We start from the raw sequence: 22,732 nt of genomic DNA on the forward strand, positions 1-22,732 counted from the left end.
ACACTGATTGCCTGGTTACCAAAGAGTAATTTTGGAAACGTCTCAGCACTTTCTTGATGAAAACATTAATTTAATCTCGCATCCAGCAGCCTGTGTGATGTCAACTTCTCATCACAATTAGTGGGTTTATTTTTGATGTGCATGCTGACAGCTCCTAAAAGCTAATGGAAAGTCATTTATGTGCAATTTAAAGTCTGATTACTTGAGTGTTAAAGTTCCCTGACAGTCCTTTATATTGGGAATGGGAAATTTAGTAAGAAAATGAATCAGCTTTGATAACATTAAAATAACTTCTCTGATATGAAAGTCAGGCCTGAAGTTTGCTAATATTAACACAGGATGCAAAAATATGGTTTCACCTGAAAATCATTTCACAAATTATCATTTTGCAGATGTTAAAGTCTGGGAATAGGGGATAAAGGAACTTTATGTGAGTCTCCAAAAGCTTCAGAAGACAAGGAGTTGAATCAATAGATGAGCCCTTAAAGAAAGATAATTTGCTATATTGTACTTGGAAGTGATTGAAAATTTCACACTAATAACTTTTTCCACCAAAAAAAAAAAAAAAAAAAAAAACAGATTTCATTCTAAATCAATCTTTTACATAGCAGTATATTGACTACAGCATATTTTGTGTCGGGGCATGTCAAAACTCTGCATTTGGGTTTGTCAGGCCTGAACATTCCATTTCAAGTGGAGTTAACTCAAGCTCAGCCATGGTGCCAGGCTCCCCTGGCCCTGGGCACAGCGGGGACGTCGGCTCTGAATGTGCTCCTCAGTGCAATGACAGTCACTCAGGGGGATGCTGGCTCTTACACCAGCATTCAAAGCTCCCTATTTATTTAATTGAAATACTTTGTGTTGTTTTTTTAAAGTTTTCATCCAGCTAAAACTATTTCATAGAAGGAAGAAGCCTTCGAGCTTTGATGCTGAGGCAAATGAACAGAAACAAAGTGATCAGACTTCCCTACAGAAGGACTGTCCTTTTGCACTTCCACATGTGCTCCCTCTGCTGAATCGGAATATAATATTTATATTTTTGCATTTCTGTATTACTTTCTAGGCTACAGAAGAAGATGAGCCACCTTATTCTACTTTTCTTGTTGTTCTTGGCCCCAGCATTTGCTGATGGAAGAAGTCAGAAATCAACCCAGAACCTTTGTTCAAATGATGTCAGCCACAAACGCCAGAAGAGAGACTGGATATGGAACCAATTGCACATCCAAGAAGAGCTTGATACCCCTTTGCCACACCATGTTGGCAAGGTAAGCAGCAACCTGTCAGCAATGACTAAAAATAGCAAATGAGGATCTTGGAAAGCAGTATTTGTTTGCAGTCTAGGCAGGAGAAATGAAAAGGAAATAGAAATGGGATTTAATACCCACATATTAACATGTTAAAATCTTCAAAATGCGGGCAAAGAGTAAATGAAGAACGGTGACATAGGAATTTTAATTCCTTTGAAGAATACAAGTAAATTTAAGGGAATAGCAGGTCTGGAGATTCCAGATGCAGGAACAGCTACATAACCTGCAGGTGCATGGTTAGGAAGGAAGTCTGGTGACTGATGCATGTCAGGATTTTTCTGGCAGCACGAGATTCTTTCAGAAACCTCAGAGATCAGCAAATAAAAATAAAAATCAGCAAATAAAAAAACAACAGTTTACATCTCTCAGCTTGTATCAAAACACGAGTGCTATGTTTCGAAATACTCTGACACAATCAAAAATATTGTTGCACAAAGTGAAAGCAAAGAATTTTGAAAAATACTAATGAGCATTGACCTGCTTGCAAACTCATTTTCCTCAGGGCAGTGCTCATAAAAGCCTATTATCAACTGCATATGGCCCAGGGAAAGTTCTCCCAATCCAGTCTCTCAAAGGGATGCACTGTGGCACTGCAGATGAATGCAGCTGAGCATTTCCCTGCCCTGTACAGCACCCACATCTCTCAGGGCTGTCTCAGCAGAGTCCAACAGGCCTTGCTGGCTGCTCTGGGCTGCCAAAAAAGCACCACAGAGAAAGCACAGAGGGTCCTCTCAGCTCCCACGGGGCATCTCTGCCTCATTTCGGGCTAACTCAGCCCCAGACTGAGGAGCAGCTTCTATTCCTGGAGCTGTCCTAAATAAGAGTGATTGTCTTTGTCCAGCTCTGGGGTGATTCAGCAGCACAATCTCCCGAAGGCTCCTGCAGTGGCTGCCTCTGCAGCACTGAGCCCTTGATTAACCCTTAAAGAAAGGCCCCAGCTGCAGTGAGGCAGGGCTGAGTGCAGCTGCAGGAGTGTGCTGACACATCTGGATTTTATCTTGCACCACCTCAGGGCTTTCCTTTTGTCCTCAGCACCAGAAAAGGCATTCTGAGAGGTTTATGCTTTTTACACTGAATAGGTATACAGAAATTGAGAAAGAAGGCACAGACTATCCCACCTTTGACACAAGGGTGGGGTTATCTCTCATGTGGCATCTCCAGAGTTGAGAACTGCTCTCCAGCAGTCCCAGCTGCCAGAAGCATGATTAAGGAATGAGGGATGGAAATACTAATGACACATTTCAAAAGAGAAAACTGAAATTTAAACAATGCTCAGCAGTAAATGACAACTACAGGAAAAATCAAATCCTGAACACCCAACAGGTGACATTTATAATAACATCAGTAACAAAAGGATGGAAATACTTGGTCAAACCCAGCAATCCTTGATAACTAGCTGGCTGAAATAAGAATACTGATATAGTGCATGGAAAATTGTGGTTTAAATCTTCTAGCAGTGTCCCTGTATGTGTGAGGGTATAGAAAGGGAAGCATCATATATTATCTACAGATCAGCTAGTGTGCAAAAGCATTTAGAATTGGATTAAATTCTATTTTTAAACTGATTAATGCTCATTCCTATTCTCACATCCCTTTTTCACTTTATATAACCTTAAATTTTAAAATCTATGGGGTAGAAAGGTAACCTTCCTGTCATACCATGAGCCTAAAGACTGCCTATTAAGGGATTGTATGTGACTGAGCACAAGAAAACTGTCAGCTATGGCAGGAATTCTGCTAAATGCTAAGGAATAGAGGCTAATGCTGAATAATGTCAGGAGCTATGAATACAGATTTCATCCTGTAATCCTGTGAAACTAAGCAAAAACCCCTGGTAGGTTCAGAAAGTTGCAAACAAGAGTAACTCAGACTGAAGGTGGCTCATGTTATTTCAGACATAATGCAGTTAATTATTTGTACGTGTTGGCTGCATGCACAATTTATACCTTTAGGAAATATGAGGTATGATTTTAAAAAAGCTTTCTTCTGTACAAGCAAGCAGGTTTCAGTGTGGGTGCAAGTGACATCCTACAAGCCCAGCTGCTGCTGTGGTGCTGCTCAGTGCTGCCCCAGCTGACAGCAAAAGTCCTGAGGGTTCCCAGTGGGATGAGGAATTCCTGACTGTGTGAATCCCCCAGGACAGACTGCTGCACCCAGCTGCCAGACCCCACCTTTATCTCCCTGAGTTACGCTTTCCTCCCAGATCACATCCAGCGTAAGGAACAAGAACGCCAAGTACATCATTGAGGGGGAATATGCCAACACCATCTTCAAGGTGGAGGAGACCAGCGGGGACGTCTACGCCTTCGAGAGGCTGGACAGGGAGAAGAAGGCAGAGTATGAGCTGACAGCCCTCATCATCGACAGGACAAACAACAGGTCCCTGGAGCGCCCCTCCAAATTCATCATCAAGGTGTACGACATCAACGACAACGCCCCCGTGTTCGTACAGAAGGTGTTCAATGGCTCTGTCCCAGAAATGTCACCAGTAGGTATGTCCTCCAGCACTCGCCTCCCCTCATGGCTGGCCTTAAAGAGCACCACTTATATTAATATGCACCTTGAAAATCCTTCTCTAGGAACCTCAGTCACCAAAGTGACAGCTGTGGATGCTGATGACCCCACAGTGTCAGGTCATGCCACAGTGACCTACGAAGTCACCACAGGAGGAGAATATTTCACCATTGATGACTCTGGTAAGTCAGACACACAAATGTCCTTACACTTTGTCCATACTCTACCCTTTGAAGAAAACATAGTTTTATGGTTTTTTCCTTCTGGAAAATAGGAATAATCATTCAAAAGTATAATTTAAAACATGATTAAAAAGGTTTTTCATTCACACTCCACAATGCCACTGTCTGCATCTGGAAATGAACTAATAAAACCAGGATATCAGCCGCCATGAACACAATGAGGAGATAAAAGGTCATTTTTCTCCACTTATGGAAAGATTAACCGGGAGCTGAGTTCATGTTTTCAGTTTAGCATAGATACTGTTCCAGTGACCAAACAGGAAAAGGGAATACACAGATTCTGAACCAGCATTCAGTAATCAATAATCATTTGCTTTCCTAAACTTTCTAGCTTAAATTTTGACCAGTTTTAAAACCAATGTCAGTATCTCCTGTAACCACACTAGTTTGCTAGAGCAAAGAATGCAGGTAAAGAGGTTAAAGATCCATTAAAAGGAATATTTTGCACGAGCTCTTCTAAATATTTGATCATGCAGAAAAATTTATAACACTTCTTGAAAAATACCACTGTAAGATTGGTACTTAAAGCTGAATGTGTGGAGATAAAATAGGATAAAAATTTGCCGCCAAAATTGAAGAGATGTTGGACGTGCTGCAAAATCTAATTGTATCCAATATTATATTTTCACAGGTGTGATTTATACAAAAGAGCCTAATCTAGACAGAGAGACCAAGTCAACGTATGAGATTGTTGTTCAAGCCAAAGATGCTCCGGGTTTCTCTGGGGATTCCAGCTCAGCCACGGTGATCATCACTTTGTCCGACATCAACGACAACTCCCCAGTGTTCAAACACTGTGAGTGCCACACAGCCCCTGAACCGCCCTGGAGCCAAGGGCTGGCACAAGCACAGCGAGTTCAGCTCACAGTCCTGCACAATTCAACTTGCCTTAAAAATGGCCAAAAAGAACTTTACATGTTCAGAAGCTCTTCTGTGTTTCAGCCAGAGCCACTTTTTTGGGCAATGCACACCTAGAGTAGAAAACAAAAATCAGTATTAATTTCATCCCTTTGCTAAAGATCTTGAGAATTTGGGGTATTATTTATGCTTTTACATGTTTTAGAGATATACAATGCTAAATTCTCAATGAAATATTTTTATACGCATCTGTCAAGTAAGAACAGTTTTAACTGAGTCCTAACTTCCATATACACACTCCTTATGTATTTTTCTTTTTTTTTTTAACAGCATCATTTCACTTTAAAGTTCCTGAAAACATTTCAGTGGGAGGAGAAGTTGGCAGAGTCAAAGTAGAAGATATTGATGAACCACAGCACAGAAATACAAGATACAGCTTTATCCAAGGAGAGTTCAGGGACACCTTTGACATTGTAGCAAATCCATACACAAATGAAGGAATCTTTAGGCCAAAGAAGGTACTTTTCCCCATAACAAAGATGATTATTGTGTTTTCCATGTGTAACAAATGATTTTTTGTTTTAGGGCTAGCAGCAGGAAACAACGGGAATGCATGACAGTCAGCATGAAATATATTGATCCTGAACACCAGCCCTCCGAGCTCTGGGAGAAGAGCTGGTGATTTCTAGTCCTTTTCAACCTCCAGACCTGAAAAACTCCAGAATTACTGCAGAGGGCGGTGGGGGCTGTGTCAGATATTCAGGTTAGGTGCTTTGGGTTCCTCTCAAACTTCAAGTGATTGGATGCTTCAAAAAGACAGCGATTTAAGAGTTGAACCAACTGGCCAAGTCAAAGAATCCTTCCCTTCTGAAGCCCACCTGAAGCCAAAGCAGAAAATGTGAACAAGTCCACCTGACCTCCTTTCTAAAAGTCTCTTAGCAGTTGGTATTTGCTCCAATCCGAGCCACAGCTCCCTTACTTTCCTCAGGGTGAGGAAAGAGCTTCTTTTTAAGAGCTTCTCCACTAATTTCTTATGTCTTTAAGACTCTCCAAAGCCTTTATTAGGGTCTGTTATTTTTTTTTTGTAAATTCTCAAACCCACCTGATTTGTACCAAGGGACTGCTGCAGAGCATTGCCAAACCAAGACTTCATTGATTTCATTGACTTGCTGTTAAAAAATAAAGAGGAGAGAGGACTATAAATCAGCTCCTGTAATCCTCAGATTGACAGGAATGTGTTTTTCCCTTCCAAATGCCTCTCTGTAACTGCAAAGACTAAAAATGTCATTAAGAAGAGAAAACTTTCCGAAAAACAGTACCAAGACTGGCAGTAAAATCCTTGGCTGTGGTCACTGGGTATGAGCAGCTCTCCTTCACTGGGTACAGTTCTTCTGCAGCTTCCCAGGAGATGAGGAGTGCAGTGCCTGCCCAGAGGGGGAGCAGTCACAGACCCCACACACCCTCCATGAGCAATTTGGAACCAGGTCTTCCTCCAGCGCACAGTGGGCAAAGTTCACCCTGTTTTCAATGTGATTTTGGCCGTGCACATGTCATGGTTTTAAATACACAGCCATGTGAGATAAAATTCAGCTGCTGGATAAGTCCCATCACTTCCCCTTGCAATGTCTACCCAAAGAGGAAAACAAGAGTCACCGTAACTGCTGTGTATCTCAGCGTTTTTAGAATCTCAGGTGGTAGAACAAAGGAAACTTTGAAAGGAGCATTTCTTACTGCCCGAGCTACTGGCCTTCCTCCCATTGTGTGATTCCTTTTGTAGTCCCAGGCAACGGGAAGAACAGGGAAAAGGATGTCATTTATCACTGAATGCCCCAGCTGTCAGCCAGTGCAGATCTGCAATTTGCCTTCACTGCCTTCAAAGCATAGCCAAGAGGAGAATCTCTTCCCCAGCCTTTGGGGGACAGGAGCTCACCAAGTTTTGGTAGTTACAGCATTATAAAAAGACATTATAAAGCATTATAAAAAGAAAGAAAATTATTTTGCCAAACTTAAACTACTAGATGAATCTGTTCCACACCAGAGGTACCTTGAGGCACGCTATGATAGAGAAGCTCAGCTGGGAAATGCTCTCCCATGGGTCCAGCCAAAATGAAATTTGGTAACATTGCCAAACGTGAAATAGAGCACAGATCTTAAATCTGCACAGAGAGCCAATGGAAAGTTTGCTTAGACATCACCAATGAAAGAATATCTGTAACTGTCTTTTTGTTTTTAGCCCCTGGACTTCGAAACAGTGTCAGAATACAGGTTTAGCATCGAGGCCACAGACCCCACCGTGAACCTTCGGCATTTCAAACCCGGCAACCCCCGGAGCATTGCGACCGTCGTCATCGAGGTCACCGACGTGGACGAGCCTCCTGTCTTCACCAGACTCCCGTACGAATTCAAAGTGAGGGAAAACCACGCAGAAGTGAAAACACTCGGCTCAGTGCATGCCGAGGACCCCGACGCAGCTAAACGGAAAATCAGGTGAGACAACATCAGCTTTAGCAATTCTATTTGAAAGTGCAGAATCCATTAATAGCACCAAGAGTTTGACAAAGAACCCAGACTTTGGCCCTATTTTTTTAGAATCTGTACGCCAACAAAACAAAAAAAAAAAACAAAAAATCCAATTGAATTTTTCCAGCACTGCAGCCAGGGATATATATGCTCACCAAAAGCTGAACATAAATTTCATTTACCCATGTCATTAGCACATGGACTTACTGATAAAACATTTGCACATTTAGGGAAAAAAATATAAACTTGGATATTTTTACATGGTTATAATTTATTGTTACATTTTTTATTGTAAGAGCTCTCTCAATCATGTGTTTAGAGAAGAAAATAGACTTCTGAAAGAGCAAAGTACAATAAAATGGAAACTCTTCCAACAGATGTATTTCACTCTCACAGCTTGCATAGTTTTAGGGCAATATTCTCAGCCCTCCTGGTCAAGATATTAATGTAATTTGTCACACAAGAATTCTCTGACCTTCCTCTGAGAAGAAATGAATTTAAATACAGCATTAGCAGCCGTGCATTGACTTATCTTGTTTTAAACAAAATCCAGATATATTCAGCGTAGAGCAAATCCTAATGGAGACTATGTCAGGGTATCCAATAATGGAGTTATTCAACTTCCCAAGCCTCTGGACAGAGAATTCAGCTCCTCGTACAACATCACTGTGGCAGCTGTGGAGATCCTTGAAGATGGTAAGTGCCACCCATTTCCCAGTTTGAAAGAAATCCAGGTACACCTTTCCAGCAGGGCCGTCAAAAAGGCACAACCTGACAGCCTGTTCCTGCTGAGCTAGGAATGAAAGGAGTGCTTCAAGCTTTGCATCATCATCTTCCCAATCAAACAAGTCCCTATAACTAGGTCAGAGATCATTTTAAGATTTGACCCCTGGTTTTGCTCAGCTCCAGGGAGTGGGGGAGGCCAGTCCCAGCTTGGTTTGATATTTCACAATATAGACATGTTCTGTGCCTGCTGCTTTAGTGCCAGAGAATGATGCTCAATCCACCAGCATGCAGTGGGAAGAATCAGGAAAGCCATAATGTACTGTCATTTTACTCCTGAAAAGCCCTTGATGATTTAACCACGAGGCGAGGTTTTGGGAAAATATCTAAATCTCAGAGGAAAAGTTTCAGTCATGATGGAGCTAGAAAATCTTCATCATGTGGGAGGCACAGAAGGGGGCACAAGGCATGGGAAGGGGAGTTCAGCCAGCCCTGGGACTCCAGGCTGTGACCTGTACCCCGCTGTCATTCCAGGCCGGCTTTCCGACAGAGAGTCACACGCCCACGTCCACGTTATCGTAGATGATGTAAATGACAATGCTCCAGAACTTGTTTCTCCTGAGGAACCTCGAGTGTGTGAAAATGCTGCACCTGGGAAGGTGAGACAGGGAGAGCATTTCCCTGAAACCTGAATTACTGCTTGTCAGCTCAAATAAAAGATGTCTTTTAATAAAAGTGAATCTCAGTTTTCATGCCAAAACACCCGATTATTTCACTGATTTCCAAAATATCAGTGGTCAGGAATATCTCTTAAGGATATTTCTCTGTTGGAATATTGACTTTTATCTGCTTGTACACATGGGCTGCACTGCCCCTCTCCCTCCAGGCTCTCACATCTGTGTATTAACAATTGAGCCATGAAGGACAGTCAAGCTTTGCACAGCAAGAATCAGCAACTCAGTTCTATCACACAAATGCTTGAATGTGATACTGAGGAGGAAACCATTTGAAACTAGTAAGAGAAACATTGCTGCACAGAACATTATTTTGTAGTCACAGAGGGCACGGATCTGCACATCCAGATTGCTACTACTTGGCACAGTGTTGGTGTTTTGGATTTATATGTTTGGCCTCAGACAAAAGTGTTCAGCCCATACTGTAATATTTGTTTGATTAAGACACTTGGAGTCATGGTTTAGGGGAAGTACTCCCCAGTTTCATGTATTTAGGATGGAGAGGAGAACTGGAGGCACAGAAGAGAAAGATCATGGGCTAAGGACTGGAAACAGCAATGAGATAAGAAAATGAACAGTAATAGCAACAATATAAATAACAGAAATATATATATAGAAAAATAGAGAGAGTGCAGAGCAGCCACACCACCCAACCTGCTCCCTCTGGCTCAGCACCAGCATTATCCCACCACTCCCTCCACCACACCTGCTCAAACAGAAGGAACCTCTTCTCCAGAAGAGAGTCCCTTTCCTCTCCCAGAAATGACATGAGGTGTTCAAGAATAACCACTGTGCCCCCTCCCAGCTACTGGGAAAAAAAATTAACTCTTTCCTGGCCAGAACCAGGACACTTTGTCACTGCCTGAACTATCTGATAGAACACGCAAGGCATTAATTTTACCTTTAGTTTAATTTCTAAAATACCTTTGGAATATAACCAGACAAATTTTTTTTGTATTTTATACATCTAATGTAGATCAGGTTGAAGATTTCAAAACCCAAGCATGTCCTTCAGGCATGGCAGTCTCAAAGGCATTCCAAGAATGACAGTCACACCTCAGAGTAGGCTGAGGACTTCAGAAGACACCATCTTAGACACTTCAATAAGCCATATGTCTTTAAAAAGGAGGGTTTTTTCATGCTTTCATTACACAAAATTTGAAGAGGCAAAACTGGTCTTTTTAAAGACCCACAAAAAAATGCTGAAACTGAAAAAACTTGGAAAGGAGTATCCTGAGATGTCTGTGTCCTGCCCTGAAACTGAAGAGTTACACAGGACACACAGCCCAGCTCAAACACTCCACGTGCTTTATCACTGGAGGCAGTGTACACTGAAAACTGTGACCTCTTCCATTCTTGCAGGTGATTGTCAGGATTTCAGCTGTTGACAAGGATGAAACATCACCCAGAGGTTTCTTCAGATACTCGCTGGCCACAGAAGACAGCAACTTCTCCCTGATTGAGAACTATGGTAGTGTATCCCTGCAATGCCCTTCCTCAGCTGCCCAGAGCAGGACCCCAGGGCTCAGGGAAGAAAAGCTGCAGCACTGACCTGTGGTTGGTCTAGCTGAGCTAAATAACCCTTAAAAGCTCAACATACTGGAAAAAAAGTATGTTTAATGAAACCAAAGTTTCACTGGGTTCCCAAAAGGCTGGCACTGTCTACGGGGAAGAGGCTGACTGGTAATCTGTGAGGACAGTCTGGTGGAGATTATCACCTAATGGGATGTCCTTACTTCTTCCAGACAACACGGCTAACATCACTGTCAAATATGGACAGTTCAATCGGGAACTTGCCAAATTCCACTACCTGCCTGTCGTCATCTCCGACAACGGCGACCCTGACCTCACCAGCACAAACACCCTGCTCATCAGTGTCTGCAAGTGCAACGAGAAAGGCAACTTCACCTTCTGTGAGGAGAGGGCAAAGCAGGTTGGCGTCAGCATACAAGCACTGGTGGCAATTTTTATCTGCATCTTCACAATCATTGGTGAGTATCTGACTTTTGGAATGTTCTCTGCAGTACAGTGTGAGGACTGTTTTGTTCTTTCTTTAGCTGAGATCTACAAAAGCTTTGTGGCTATGAAATGCTCACGAAGCCAGAAATGCTGTACCTATTTGATTCATCTCATGTGCTCTTCCTCTCTGGCCTGTTAGAACAGCTTCAGCTGCAAAGCTGCTCACTCCTCTAGACAGGCTATTGCACACATGTATCATATACTTGATTTACTGGCACCAGCCTCATACACAGCTATAATACAGGAAATTTGGGCTAGGGCAATAACAACAGGATTCCTGGTTCCTATGGCAGGAACTAGTCTGGAAACCCTTGAAGCAGTTCAGTGAACATAAATACATTTGTAACAAATCAGCAGACCAGTACCTGTTTGCTGCATTTGAAATCGGTCAGAGAAGGCTGAGTACCTTTTCCTTGCCTGAGAACTGGCCTGTTTTACAAGTACCACATGAGCAGCATGGGATGCTTGGCATTAAGAGTTCAAGGCAGTAGTTGGTTCAATGACCTTGTGACACCATGCATTTGTACTTGCGATTCCAGCTCAAGAGTCAGTCCAGTCAATCTCTGTTCAGACTGAACTCCTTCAACTAATCCTACAGTTAAATAGAAATTTTTAAAATAAATATATGTTAAAAAAACACTCAAAAAAAAAAAAACCCAAAACCAAAAACGTCTGCCTATGTTACATATCTTAAATGCAATTTGTTTTAGTGTCTTACATCTCTATTCACACACACTCATCTAAGTTTCCTTTGCAGTAATTGCGTTGCTGATTCTGCTGAGAAAGAGGCACAAGAAGGACCTGAGTGGGCTGGGGAGGAGCGTGGCAGAGATCCACGAGCAGCTGGTCACCTACGACGAGGAGGGCGGCGGTGAGATGGACACCACCAGCTATGACGTGTCTGTACTCAACTCCGTCCGCAAGAACGGCCTCAAGGCAGAGGCCGCTCCGTCTCCGTATGCACAGGTCCAGAAACCTCCTGGGAACATCACCCCTGGAGCTGGGGGCATGGAGATGATGATTGAGGTGAAGAAGGATGAGGCTGACAACGACAGGGATTTGCTGCCCTACGACACCCTGCACATCTATGGCTACGAAGGCGCCGAGTCCATCGCGGAGTCCCTCAGCTCTCTGGGCTCGGGCTCCTCAGACTCAGACATTGACTATGACTTTCTCAATGACTGGGGACCCAGGTTCAAGATGTTAGCTGAGCTGTATGGATCAGAACCAAGTGAAGATTTTGTGTATTAAGCTTAAACTAGCCATGAGTTTTCTCCCTCCCACTACAGACAGACACCAAGAGACTGCCAGTGGCCAAAGAGGAACTCACAGCTCTTCCCTCAAGGATTTCAAACAGGCATGGAAAAAATTTTAACCCTACTGCAGTAGGGTTAAAAAGACACACAGAGATCACCTATATTAACTTCCCCCAGCACTATTGTCCTCACTAACATTCATTTTTTGCCCCAAAATTCCTGCTCACTGATCTGCTCAAGTCTTCCAGAACACACCTCCTCTCCCGCCTCTTCCCCACTTCTGGTTTTGTTCCCAGTTTCTCCCTCAATCCTCTCCTCCTGTGCTGTTTCCATCCACATTCATCCAAGGTCACCCTGCCCTGGGAGAGAGAGGCTCAATGGCATTGGGAAGGGATGTTTTAACCCCCCTGGATCTCCAGCTGGCTGCTTCGCCTGCCCCTCTTGCAACATCTTTATTGATATTCCACACTTATGCTCACCCAGCAGAAGAGAGGAGGAACATATGGTCTATCACTTAATATTAGAAATTATTCCATCACTTTCAAAAAGAAGCATTATTTTTTCCTTATTTCCCTTCTATTAATTATTTTTGCTTTATAGCCTTCTACTACATCTATGAGTTACTCAAGATAAAATTAGACAGGATTTTTAGGCACACAATCTGGTTTCATCCATCATTTTTAACAGCCTGATGACAATTTCAGGCACATTTCTGGCATCCTAGAATTTGCTCTAGCTAGCAGCAAAATTGTTTTTTCTCTCTGTAAATAGGATCTCAGTGTTACTCAATGGAACATATCCTTCAGGGCAGGAAATGTGGAGATCAGGGGAATGTCAAGACTCCAACACTGTAAATCTCTCTAGATGGAAATACAGGTCTCTCTAGATTTCTAAAGAGGTCGAACAGGGGGTTTATTCAGCATTATTAAAGCAATAACATTTTTTCAGGGACAAAAAACAAAGGGTCTCATTACTGTGAAACTGTTGTGCTTTTTTTCTAAGCAGGTACTGTAAAAGGAGTATTTTCCACCTAGGAAAATACTGTAGACTCCCATACCAGAATGCTACACACCCACACACTGGGCTGCTTAAAAGCACCACAAATGTAAGGCAGGTTTGGAGCTGCAGCCACCACGTCTCTGGAAAGGGACTGTGCTCAGTTTCCCACCTGTGAAGAGCCACAGAATGACCAGAATGAAACTTCCCACATTGGAAGGGACCCAGCCAAACATGTTTTGGGAAAAGCGGGTCCCTTGGGACCATGGCCTGTCTCTGGCTTCCAGCAGTGCAGAGTCCTGTTGCCTCCAACAGGAACAGAGCCCCACTACACAAATCCTCCACTGTGCAGGATCTGTGCTGGAGCTGTATGTATTAGTTTAGTTGATTTGATTATTTAAATCTGGTAGCTAACCAAATAATACTAAATCTTTTTTTTTTTCTTTAACAAGTATAGTGGAACCTCGCAAATTTGCTTTTTTTACTTGTACACATCATCTCCAATTCACACTCCCGTCCCCCAGTATGTTTTCTTGGCAGGAAATAACAATGCACAATAATGGTCTCACACTGCTCCTCACTGCTGTAAAAAGCTGTCCAATGCAATACTTGGTAGGACACTAATACAACATCAACAATGTAATCACTCAAATTTTCAAATATGAACTAAAGGAAAACTGAGAAGAATTCTGTCCATTGGGCAAATCAGCCTTAGATCCTATCCTTTGTTTTTAAAAAGTACATTTTGGGGTGATAGTCTTGGTTTTGTTTTGAATGGGCTCATTCTGTTTTGCTTAATCCAGCCAGGAGTATGTGCTCTAGGGGTTCCACATATTTGTGTATTATAAAGAATGCTAACTAATAATACTTACAGTTTAAGGATTTTGTCTGTACCTGTGGTATTGGCTATCAGCAGGTAAAGTTAGTTATGAAATTATTTAGTGCAGTAAGTCAAGTACTTTGGTAGGTATCAGCCAGATTCTATTATCTGGAATTGCTGTTTTTAAGCCTGATTTTTTTAAAGTTATTTTAAGGAACACTGTATCCATTTCCAATCTATATGATGTTTGCACTGGACGGTTTCTTTTTATATTCCTGTACTGTATTATGTTTTTTTACTACATAAAAGCCAATCTCAAGTTTGGATTTTCTGCACATTAACGAGTTCCACTCAGGAGACAATATCAGGCTTTGTGCCACAGTGAACCCAGCCATAAAACCCTCCAAGTGAGCCCAGCCTAGGCACCACTCACCCAAGAACTCTCTGTAAAGGCAGTTTTCTCCCTCTCCTTGCACAGCTGTTGGCAGAGGGAGGCCCCAGCAGGGCAGCTGGGAAGGCCCAGCAGAGCTCTGGGATGTCAGCAGCCAGGCATCAGGGGGCTCTGAACCACCCCCAGCTGCTGCCCTGCTCTCCTGCCTCTCACATGGGGCAGGCAGGGAGTGCCAGCCACGCTCAGCACAGCCCAGAGCAGGGCAGCCCCGGGGATTTGGGAATGGGAGGAACAGGAGCAGAGGCTGAGTCCTGCCCAGTGCCCCCATCCTGCTCCCCCAGACTGCAGCAGGGTACACAACCTGTGCAGAACCTGAACCTGTGCAGAACCTGAACCTGTGCAGAACCTGTGCAGAACCTGAACCTGTGCAGAATCTGTGCAGAACCTGAACCTGTACAGAACACCCAGGGGGACAGAACCTGAACAGAACCTGAACCTGTGCAGAACCTGTACAGAACACCCTGGGGGACAGAACCTGAACCTGTGCAGAACCTGAACCTGTGCAGAACCTGTACAGAACACCCTGGGGGACAGAACCTGAACAGAACCTGAACCTGTGCAGAACCTGAACCTGTGCAAAACCTGAACCTGTGCAGAACCTGTGCAGAACCTGAACCTGTGCAGAACCTGTGCAGAACCTGTGCAAAACCTGAACCTGTGCAGAACCTGAACCTGTGCAGAACCTGTGCAGAACCTGAACCTGTGCAGAATGCCCTGGGGAGACAGAATCTGAACCTGTGCAGAACCTGAACCTGTGCAGAATGCCCTGGGGAGACAGAATCTGAACCTGTGCAGAACCTGTACAGAACACCCTGGAGGACAGAACCTGAACCTGTGCAGAACCTGAACCTGTGCAGAACCTGTACAGAACACCCTGGGGGACAGAACCTGAACAGAACCTGAACCTGTGCAGAACCTGAACCTGTGCAGAACACCCTGGGGGACAGAACCTGAACCTGTGCAGAACAGAACACTCCAGGGTGCAGAACCCTCCAGCTTCCTCAGGACTGGCACGGGACAGACACAACAAAACACATTGGCGCCAGAAAATAAAATTCCCCCCTAAATTTGCAGCTTCAGGCAGCACAGCTCCCCACCTTCTCTTTTTGCTGCTCCTAATGACTACCCCAGTATATTCCCAAGATTAATCTAGGGCTTTACAAAAGATCACATTCATTTTCCCCAGATATGGCACTTATAATTTACAAAGCCCGGAATAAAGCAAAAAAGTTCAATTCCTTCACTGCTAATTGCCATGAGCAAACGCCAGATCAAACACACTTTAGCACAAGTTGTATTAAAAACACAATAGATGTGCTAATTATCTTATAATGAAATGCATTTTTCCATAAAAAGAACTTGATTAAACAGCTACTTGCAACTTGTGGGAGAGAATCTCACAAAGGTTTTCATTATTCATTTAATTAATATGCACTTTAATATCTTATCCTTAAAAATATATCATAAATTATTATTTTATTACATTCAGATCCAGAAGTTCATGTCATTTAATAAAGGTTTTTACTCCCGCCCCATTAGAACTTTTCACGAAGCAATGGCTTGTGATGAGAATCCTTGATATGTATCAAAGCAGCAATGAAAAGCTGCTTGAATGGGAACACCTGGCACACAGTGGCACACCCCAGGCAGGGCAGGCGAGCTAAGGTCCCCTTATCAAGATAAATTTACACCAGTCAGAGAAAGAAAGAACAATTCCATGATCTGTTATCCTATTGCAGTCCAGTGCTACTGCAACAGCAAACCCAATGAAAGCAGAAGGATTGGTTACCAGAGGAAAATCAAATATTCATTTCTGAGCTCTTTTTCTTCAAGAGGTGCATTCTTCCTTTCCTCCTTTCAGCCACAAGGGCTTGGAATAGCCCCAGGAGGGCCCAGCCAGCCTGGCAGTGACACCTGCCCTGCGCAGGAATTGTCACCCTGCCAGGACAGACTGCAGGGAACAGCCTGCAAAGCCTCACAGGATTTTGGTGCTCAGAGTTCAGGGTACAGATCCACCTCTATGCATTTATTTTACATATTTTCACTCCCCAGCATGTCACATGCAGGGAAAATGCTCTGGTGGCAGTAAATGGTGATGTGCTGTCTTATTTGGCTTGAAATAATAGTTACACTTATTATATTTCAGGTGGGGTTAGGACAAAAATAAATACTCACCATCCTTTCTGACCTATTCTCCCTTTTTTTTCCTTCTTCTTTTTTTTTTTTTTTTTAATAAATGTTTCAAGTTTGAGAGAATAAGAAATAAAACTCTGTTGGCTTTACTTCACAAACTTTCTGGAATGAAATCCATCACCAAGGTGATATCGTTCTCATTGAAATCTTCCCATTTCACAATCTTAGTGTACCACAAGTCATGAAGTCCTACCAGGAAATGAGTAAGAGTCTGATCAGATCACAGTGGAAGATTAAGGCTGAATCTTGCCCATAGAAAAAAACACAACAGAAAACAAAACAGCAAAGACATTCTTTCAGGCTGCATCACAAAATAAGGAAAATAAAACAATACCAGAAAAATGCTTTTATGAGCAACAAACATGCACAGATCTTTGCTGACCGCTCACCTTCCTGACTTTGTTCCTGCCTGACCTAAAGGAAAAGGGAAAACCAGCAGTTCCTTCCACTTACCCTCGGTGAGGAGCTGTCCCACCTGCTTCCCCTCAAGACTCTCCCAATTCATCCAGTTAACCCCTTCACCAATGCCACAACCAGTCAGAAATCCCTGCAACTCTTTAATTCCTCATTAAAAAAGAAAACCCAGTGCTCTGGGTGAAGTCACCAGAACAAAGCAGGACAGAGCTCCCTGGGCAGACACATCCAGCAAACTCAACCCCAGTGAGGTTTGCCAAAAAGTCAGAAGCAGCTGGGCTGCAAATGGTGCCAGGAGCTCCCGTGCCAGCCTCGGGAGCCCATAGCCTGGCCTGCAGCGCTCCCCCAAAGCAGAGCCTTCCCACACGGGGAGGGCCAGAGGCAGCCCCAGCTGCCCCCTCTGCTCTGCCCCACGGATGGGGCTGGGGACAGCGCTGGCACCACGAACTGCTCTGCCCTGGGGCAGTGCAAGGAACCTGAAACAAAATTCCCAGCTCCAGCATTTAAAAATGGCTTTTCTAAACAGCTGTCTGGGCTCCCCTCTTCCCCCTGAAATCAGAGCAAACCTGAAGAACCCAGAAATGCTAAAGGCCTGAGCTGCACTTGGTGTGTCCCACAGCACTGATGTGTGGAATCCCTGGCACTTCAGGGAACCTGAGCCTTGTCCCTGCTCTCAGCACCAGGACACTGCCCTCCATCCCGTGTCCTGCCCTCGGACCCGGGACACTGCACTTTATCCCGTATCTCTGTTCTTTATCCCTGCCCCCCGCACACTTCCCTTTATTCCTATTATTCCCGTTATTCCCTTTATTCCCTTTTTCCGCTCGATCCCGACCCAACCTGCAATGACCACCGGTGGCCGCCAGGTGGTGCCCGAGGGCAGCGCTGGACACGGCCGCGCCCGGCGCTTCCCGATGGATCCCCCATGGATCCACCGTGGATTCCGCATGGATCCCCTATGGATTCACCGTGGATTCCACATGGATCCCCCATGGATCCACCGTGGATTCCACATGGATCCCCCATGGATCCACCGTGGATTCCGCATGGATCCCCCATGGATCCACCGTGGATTCCACATGGATCCCCCATGGATCCCCCATGGATTCCACATGGATCCCCCATGGATTCACTGTGGATCCCCCATGGATCCACCGTGGATTCCACATGGATCCCCCATGGATTCACCGTGGATTCCACATGGATCCCCCATGGATTCACCGCGGATTCCACATGGATCCCCTATGGATCCCCCGTGGATCCCCCTTGAATCCACTGTGGATCCCCCTTGAATCCACCGTGGATCCACCATGGATTCCCCGTGGATCCCCCATCGATTCCCTAGCGATCCCCCCTGGATGCCTGCTGCATTCCCACTCTGCTTCCCAGTGTGTCACCTTACACCGACCATGGTCAGTGAAATCAGCGACACCCCAAAGGTCATTCCATCCGTTTCATTCTTTAGCTCTGACTCCACAAGAATTCTCAGACATTTGTGGAAGCCAGGGAGGCTGCAAGGCTTGGATTTCTGCAGGAAAAGGCAGTGATTCGTTCAGGCAGCAGTTCTGGAGGGCATGAAGAGCAAGGGAAGGGCTCTGGGGAGGATGCCATCTCCAGATGTCTCCTTCAATCAGCCTCGATCCGGACCATCCTCCCTGGGGCACGTCTGCCTGTTTGCCAGGAGGAGTCAGTACCAAATCCTGCTACTTTGTCACATGACACCACAATTTGGTTTGAATGATGAAGATGTCCAACCTACTTCTCTAGAATATTCTCTTTTCAAACCAAACTACAACTACTAAGCGGGATTTTCTGATAATTTCTATCTTCGGTGACTCTTGGTTCTGTTTTGCCTTGAATGAGAACATTTGTTTACAAGCACACACCTTATCCACTAGTTACAATTTGTTGATTTTTTTTATGTTATAACCATGCAGCAAAACTTTCCCAAGTAGCCACAGAAACAAACCAGTAACAAAAAATGTACGAGGAACCTTTCAGTGGTCACCTAAAAGTTGGAAGTATTCACAGAAATCCTGTCACACAATTACAGATTAATAACTACCTGCAAGTCAAAGACTTCTTGCAAGTGGATCCAGTTCAGCAAGTTAATCAGCCTCCACGCTCTCTCCTGCCCCTCCTCTGCACAGATTACTGCAGCCCTGCTGATCCAGCAGCTCTGCCAAGCTCTCTGGAGAGAGCACAGCAGGAGAGGCTGGCTCTGCCTTCGGGATGCAGATCACCTGCAGATCATCAGGATGAATTCCAGCTGGTCAGCCACAAAGAACAACAGCAGACGCCCAGGTCAACTTAAGATCTGTTTGTGACATTTCACTGGGCTAATGTATGGACAAAAGTGACAAATTAAGTGACTGTGCACATTGACAATGTGTCCCAAACAGCCCTGGACAGCATGCAGGATGTGAAGGGAGCAGGAAAGAGAAACAGCAGCAGGTGATTTTGTAGGTCAAAAACAGGAGAGGAGAAAACTCTTATTTCTCCCTCTGATCAAAAAAGTTCTGCTATACACAAGCAGCAAATTCCCTGTGAGCAGAGCCAGCCCGGAGGGACACAGCTCCCTCGTTGCTCAGCAGCAGCTGAGCCACCTCAGCCTGCTCAGCTCTCACCTCTGCTGCCCCACAGATCCCATCCTGCTCCCCTGCTCCTCTCTGCCCCCACGGAGTGTCCAGGGCCTGGTGACCAGCACCTTGACCAGGTCCCACCCTGCCAGGCCTCCTCTCCAGAGGAGCAGCTGCCAGCAGTGAGGGTCCCCCCAGAGGGGAGGTGGCACAGTGACAGCAGAGGTGACACCTCTAGCCTGGCCCTGGCTGGCAGCCTGGGCTTGCTCCAAGGCCACCAAGGGCAGGTTCTCTGCACACACTCCTGCAGCTGGGCTTTGCCATGCCTTGGAGCACAGCCTTCCTGGCTGAGGAATTCCTGCTGGAGCAGGAGGGAGGATGGAAAATGATGGATGATGTGAGTGTGTGACACAGCTGGGGAGGACAAGAAGCTCTCCTCTGTGTCACCCAGCGGTGCAAGAGCCATCCACATGGACACTGAAACTGCCCAAATGTCACTGCTGGCTGCTCCAGCTCTGGGGCTGGGTGAGCTCCTACTCCTGCAGCGTTTTGCCCTTGCAGACACAAGCAGGGCCCTGCTCTCCATAGATTTCCAAGCCTGGGAATGACCTGAGCTCTGCAATTGCAGCCCGGTGAGGACCCAGAGCAGCAAAACCCACAGCCTTTGTGAGCAGTGCAGCCAGGACAAGGCTCAGATGGCCATTGCCAGTCCTGCTGCCTCCTAGAACTCAACAGCAACTGCCAGCACAAGCAGAAGGCCAGGCTAGCAGGGATCCACCACGAAACTCAATTGTGGGAAAGAGCTGGCACCAAGGAATACACCTGGAAAGCCAAAGGATAAACACCGGGCAGTCAGAAATGCCAGGTGGCATGCAGGCAGAAAAACCATTTTGTCACTCTGTTTACTTGGCAGCGCCCAATGTCACCGAGAAATCCCACCTCGAACAGCCTCAGATCTGCCCCCCAGGGCCTGCCTGGACCTGGCAAAACTGCTGCTCAAGCCAGGCAGAGAAACCACTTGGAGGAAGTGCAAAGCATTTAACCCTTCCTGAAGGGCCATAAAAGAACAGCCAGCCCCCTCTTCTTCCTTCACTGGAAGAGCTTTGAGTTAGCTGGAAAAATTAGTGATTCTCTTCAATCCTGGTAAAACAATCTCCACAATTAATTCCTTCCTATAAATAGGTGATTAAGCATTAACCCTGATCAGAACTGGGCTTCTTGGATTTCATCACAACTTCTGGACTTTCGTGCACACTGTTACAAGCACTGGTCCAGCAGACAAGGCTGCCTGTGGGCAGGGCTGTGTGTGACCCCTCTGCTGTCACATCAGTCCCTCCTCTGGGGAGTGGAAGCACCACACAGCCTTTTAGGAGAGGGGCATCTGGCAGAACATTAAATAGTGACCAACTGACTATGCCAAGCTGGTTACCTTTGGGATTTTAGGAGGCAATTAGGACCTACAAACACCATGCACTAATAAAGCCTGTTGGCAAGAGCAGAACTTGAGGCTTGTGCCCTCACTGGGACACAGACTTCCTTCCCATCTCAGGTGCATCATGTAGGCCAATTTTTGATTTTTCACATCAAGTGTTCAAAGTGGGATTCCCTTCTGAAAGGCCCTTCCCCTTCCTGTGCCAAAGGAGCCACACAGACACACTACGAGGGTTAGTTAACATGCACCAAAGAATCCTGAGTAAGGAATTTCTCTTACATTTACTCATTTTACAGATGAAATTTTTAGTACCACTCATAATTTTAAAGCAATTTCCAGGCACAAGAGAATTTTGCAAAAGATCAACAAAAAACTGTAAGTAAGACACACTCCCCTGCCCATATTTACAGCTCTGCATGGCATGTACAGCATTATTCCTCTGCAATTAACAGAGAACCTACAGCACAACACAGGAGGGGAACCTGCACCTCACAGGTCTCTGTGACAAAGAGTGAGGGGTAACAGTTCACATCAGGGACTGTCAAAACAAGGCAGTCACACACACATCTGGAAGTTAAAATTACTGTCTTAGTCATTTATAATCCATGGCATAGCCACAAAGAGTATTTACAGCATGCAGAAAGCACTGGTGAGAAATAAAGTGTTATTTTTATGAGATGCTAAACATATGAACAACACACCTCATATGGCTCTGTTTAGGATGGAAAAATATTTACTTTTAGTCAAGGGATTCAAGTCTCAGTGCATTTTCACTCCTTTGATTCTGCTTCTAAGAGTCATGTTTATCTTAGCCATTTGTAGTACTCACATCAGACCTTTAGTGCAGCTGCCCAAATCAGCCTTTTCCAAGCCACAATAAATAACCAACACTCACCTGTTTTTCTTGTATAACTAAGACTACAATTTTTTTAATTTCTACCACCACCTTTGATGTTCTCAACCACCAGGTTCAGAGGCCTTCTGTGATTTTCCTGTCCTCCTCTGAGCACAGCACAACTACTTCATCCTGCAGGAATAAGTCTCTTAGTGAACTCAAAAATGTGTTGGCTGTACTGGTGTTCAGATGCCCATTTTCCCACGCAGGACAGTCTGCAAGGAGTCCACGTGGCCACAGGCCTCTGGAATAAATACAAATATATAAATATATAACTCTACACAGCTCTGATCTGAACAAGGCTCCACCATTAGGAGAGCACAGTTTCACATCATGATGTTTGGACAAATGTTAAATCACAGCACAGCACATTGCAAGCACCAAATGAAGATCTGAAAGCTGAGTTATAGGGCCCTGAAGATGGGTTAGTCCCAGAAGTGCTGGTGGAAGCTGAATTACAGAGATCCTGCTGTATGGAGCTCTGCTGGGCAAGCTGTACCAGTCCTTTCAAGAATGCTTTGCTGAAATGGGAACAGCCTGAGCTGCAACAGCAACATAGAGAACATTACAGCAGCTGATCTTACTCCTTCCAATAAACTAATTTCAATTTTTTTTTTCTGCTGATCCACCCAGCACTTTCCCTCATCTCTAGAGAGCACAAATGCCTTTCTTCTGCCATTTTCAGTTAGCTGTGATTTTCAGATTCAGCTTGAAGGAGCTTCATTCAACATCAAATAAGCATTTTTTTCACATATTTCATTTATTTGAAGAAACTGAAA

The 22,732-nt window shown here is 44.8% G+C and overlaps 1 protein-coding gene and 1 long non-coding RNA gene across 5 annotated transcripts in view; one reads left to right on the top strand and one right to left on the bottom strand.

Moving 5' to 3' along the window:
- CDH5 (cadherin 5) overlaps window positions 1-14,313 on the top strand; it is a 28,446-nt gene extending 14,133 nt beyond the window's left edge. For 3 of the 4 annotated variants that reach the window (XM_038148207.1, XM_038148205.1, XM_038148206.1), the window contains 11 exons: window positions 1,064-1,265; window positions 3,511-3,799; window positions 3,887-4,003; window positions 4,695-4,859; window positions 5,252-5,439; window positions 7,155-7,408; window positions 7,995-8,137; window positions 8,699-8,823; window positions 10,261-10,369; window positions 10,644-10,889; window positions 11,663-14,313. In XM_038148207.1, coding sequence (XP_038004135.1) covers window positions 1,077-1,265; window positions 3,511-3,799; window positions 3,887-4,003; window positions 4,695-4,859; window positions 5,252-5,439; window positions 7,155-7,408; window positions 7,995-8,137; window positions 8,699-8,823; window positions 10,261-10,369; window positions 10,644-10,889; window positions 11,663-12,168 — 2,331 coding nt within the window. In that variant the 5' untranslated portion in view covers window positions 1,064-1,076 and the 3' untranslated portion in view covers window positions 12,169-14,313. The remainder of the gene's footprint in view (window positions 1-1,063; window positions 1,266-3,510; window positions 3,800-3,886; window positions 4,004-4,694; window positions 4,860-5,251; window positions 5,440-7,154; window positions 7,409-7,994; window positions 8,138-8,698; window positions 8,824-10,260; window positions 10,370-10,643; window positions 10,890-11,662) is intronic. The other variant, XM_038148208.1, reaches the window with a different exon arrangement.
- LOC119705602 lies at window positions 13,563-16,712 on the bottom strand. The gene is made up of 2 exons (XR_005258270.1): window positions 15,363-16,712; window positions 13,563-14,797 (listed from the first exon to the last, which is right to left on the bottom strand). It is a non-coding gene; the product is annotated as an uncharacterized LOC119705602 (long non-coding RNA).
- Window positions 16,713-22,732: the final 6,020 nt, after the last annotated feature.

This window comes from Motacilla alba, chromosome 11, assembly GCF_015832195.1.
Source record: "Motacilla alba alba isolate MOTALB_02 chromosome 11, Motacilla_alba_V1.0_pri, whole genome shotgun sequence".
Taxonomy (NCBI): Eukaryota; Metazoa; Chordata; class Aves; order Passeriformes; family Motacillidae; genus Motacilla; species Motacilla alba.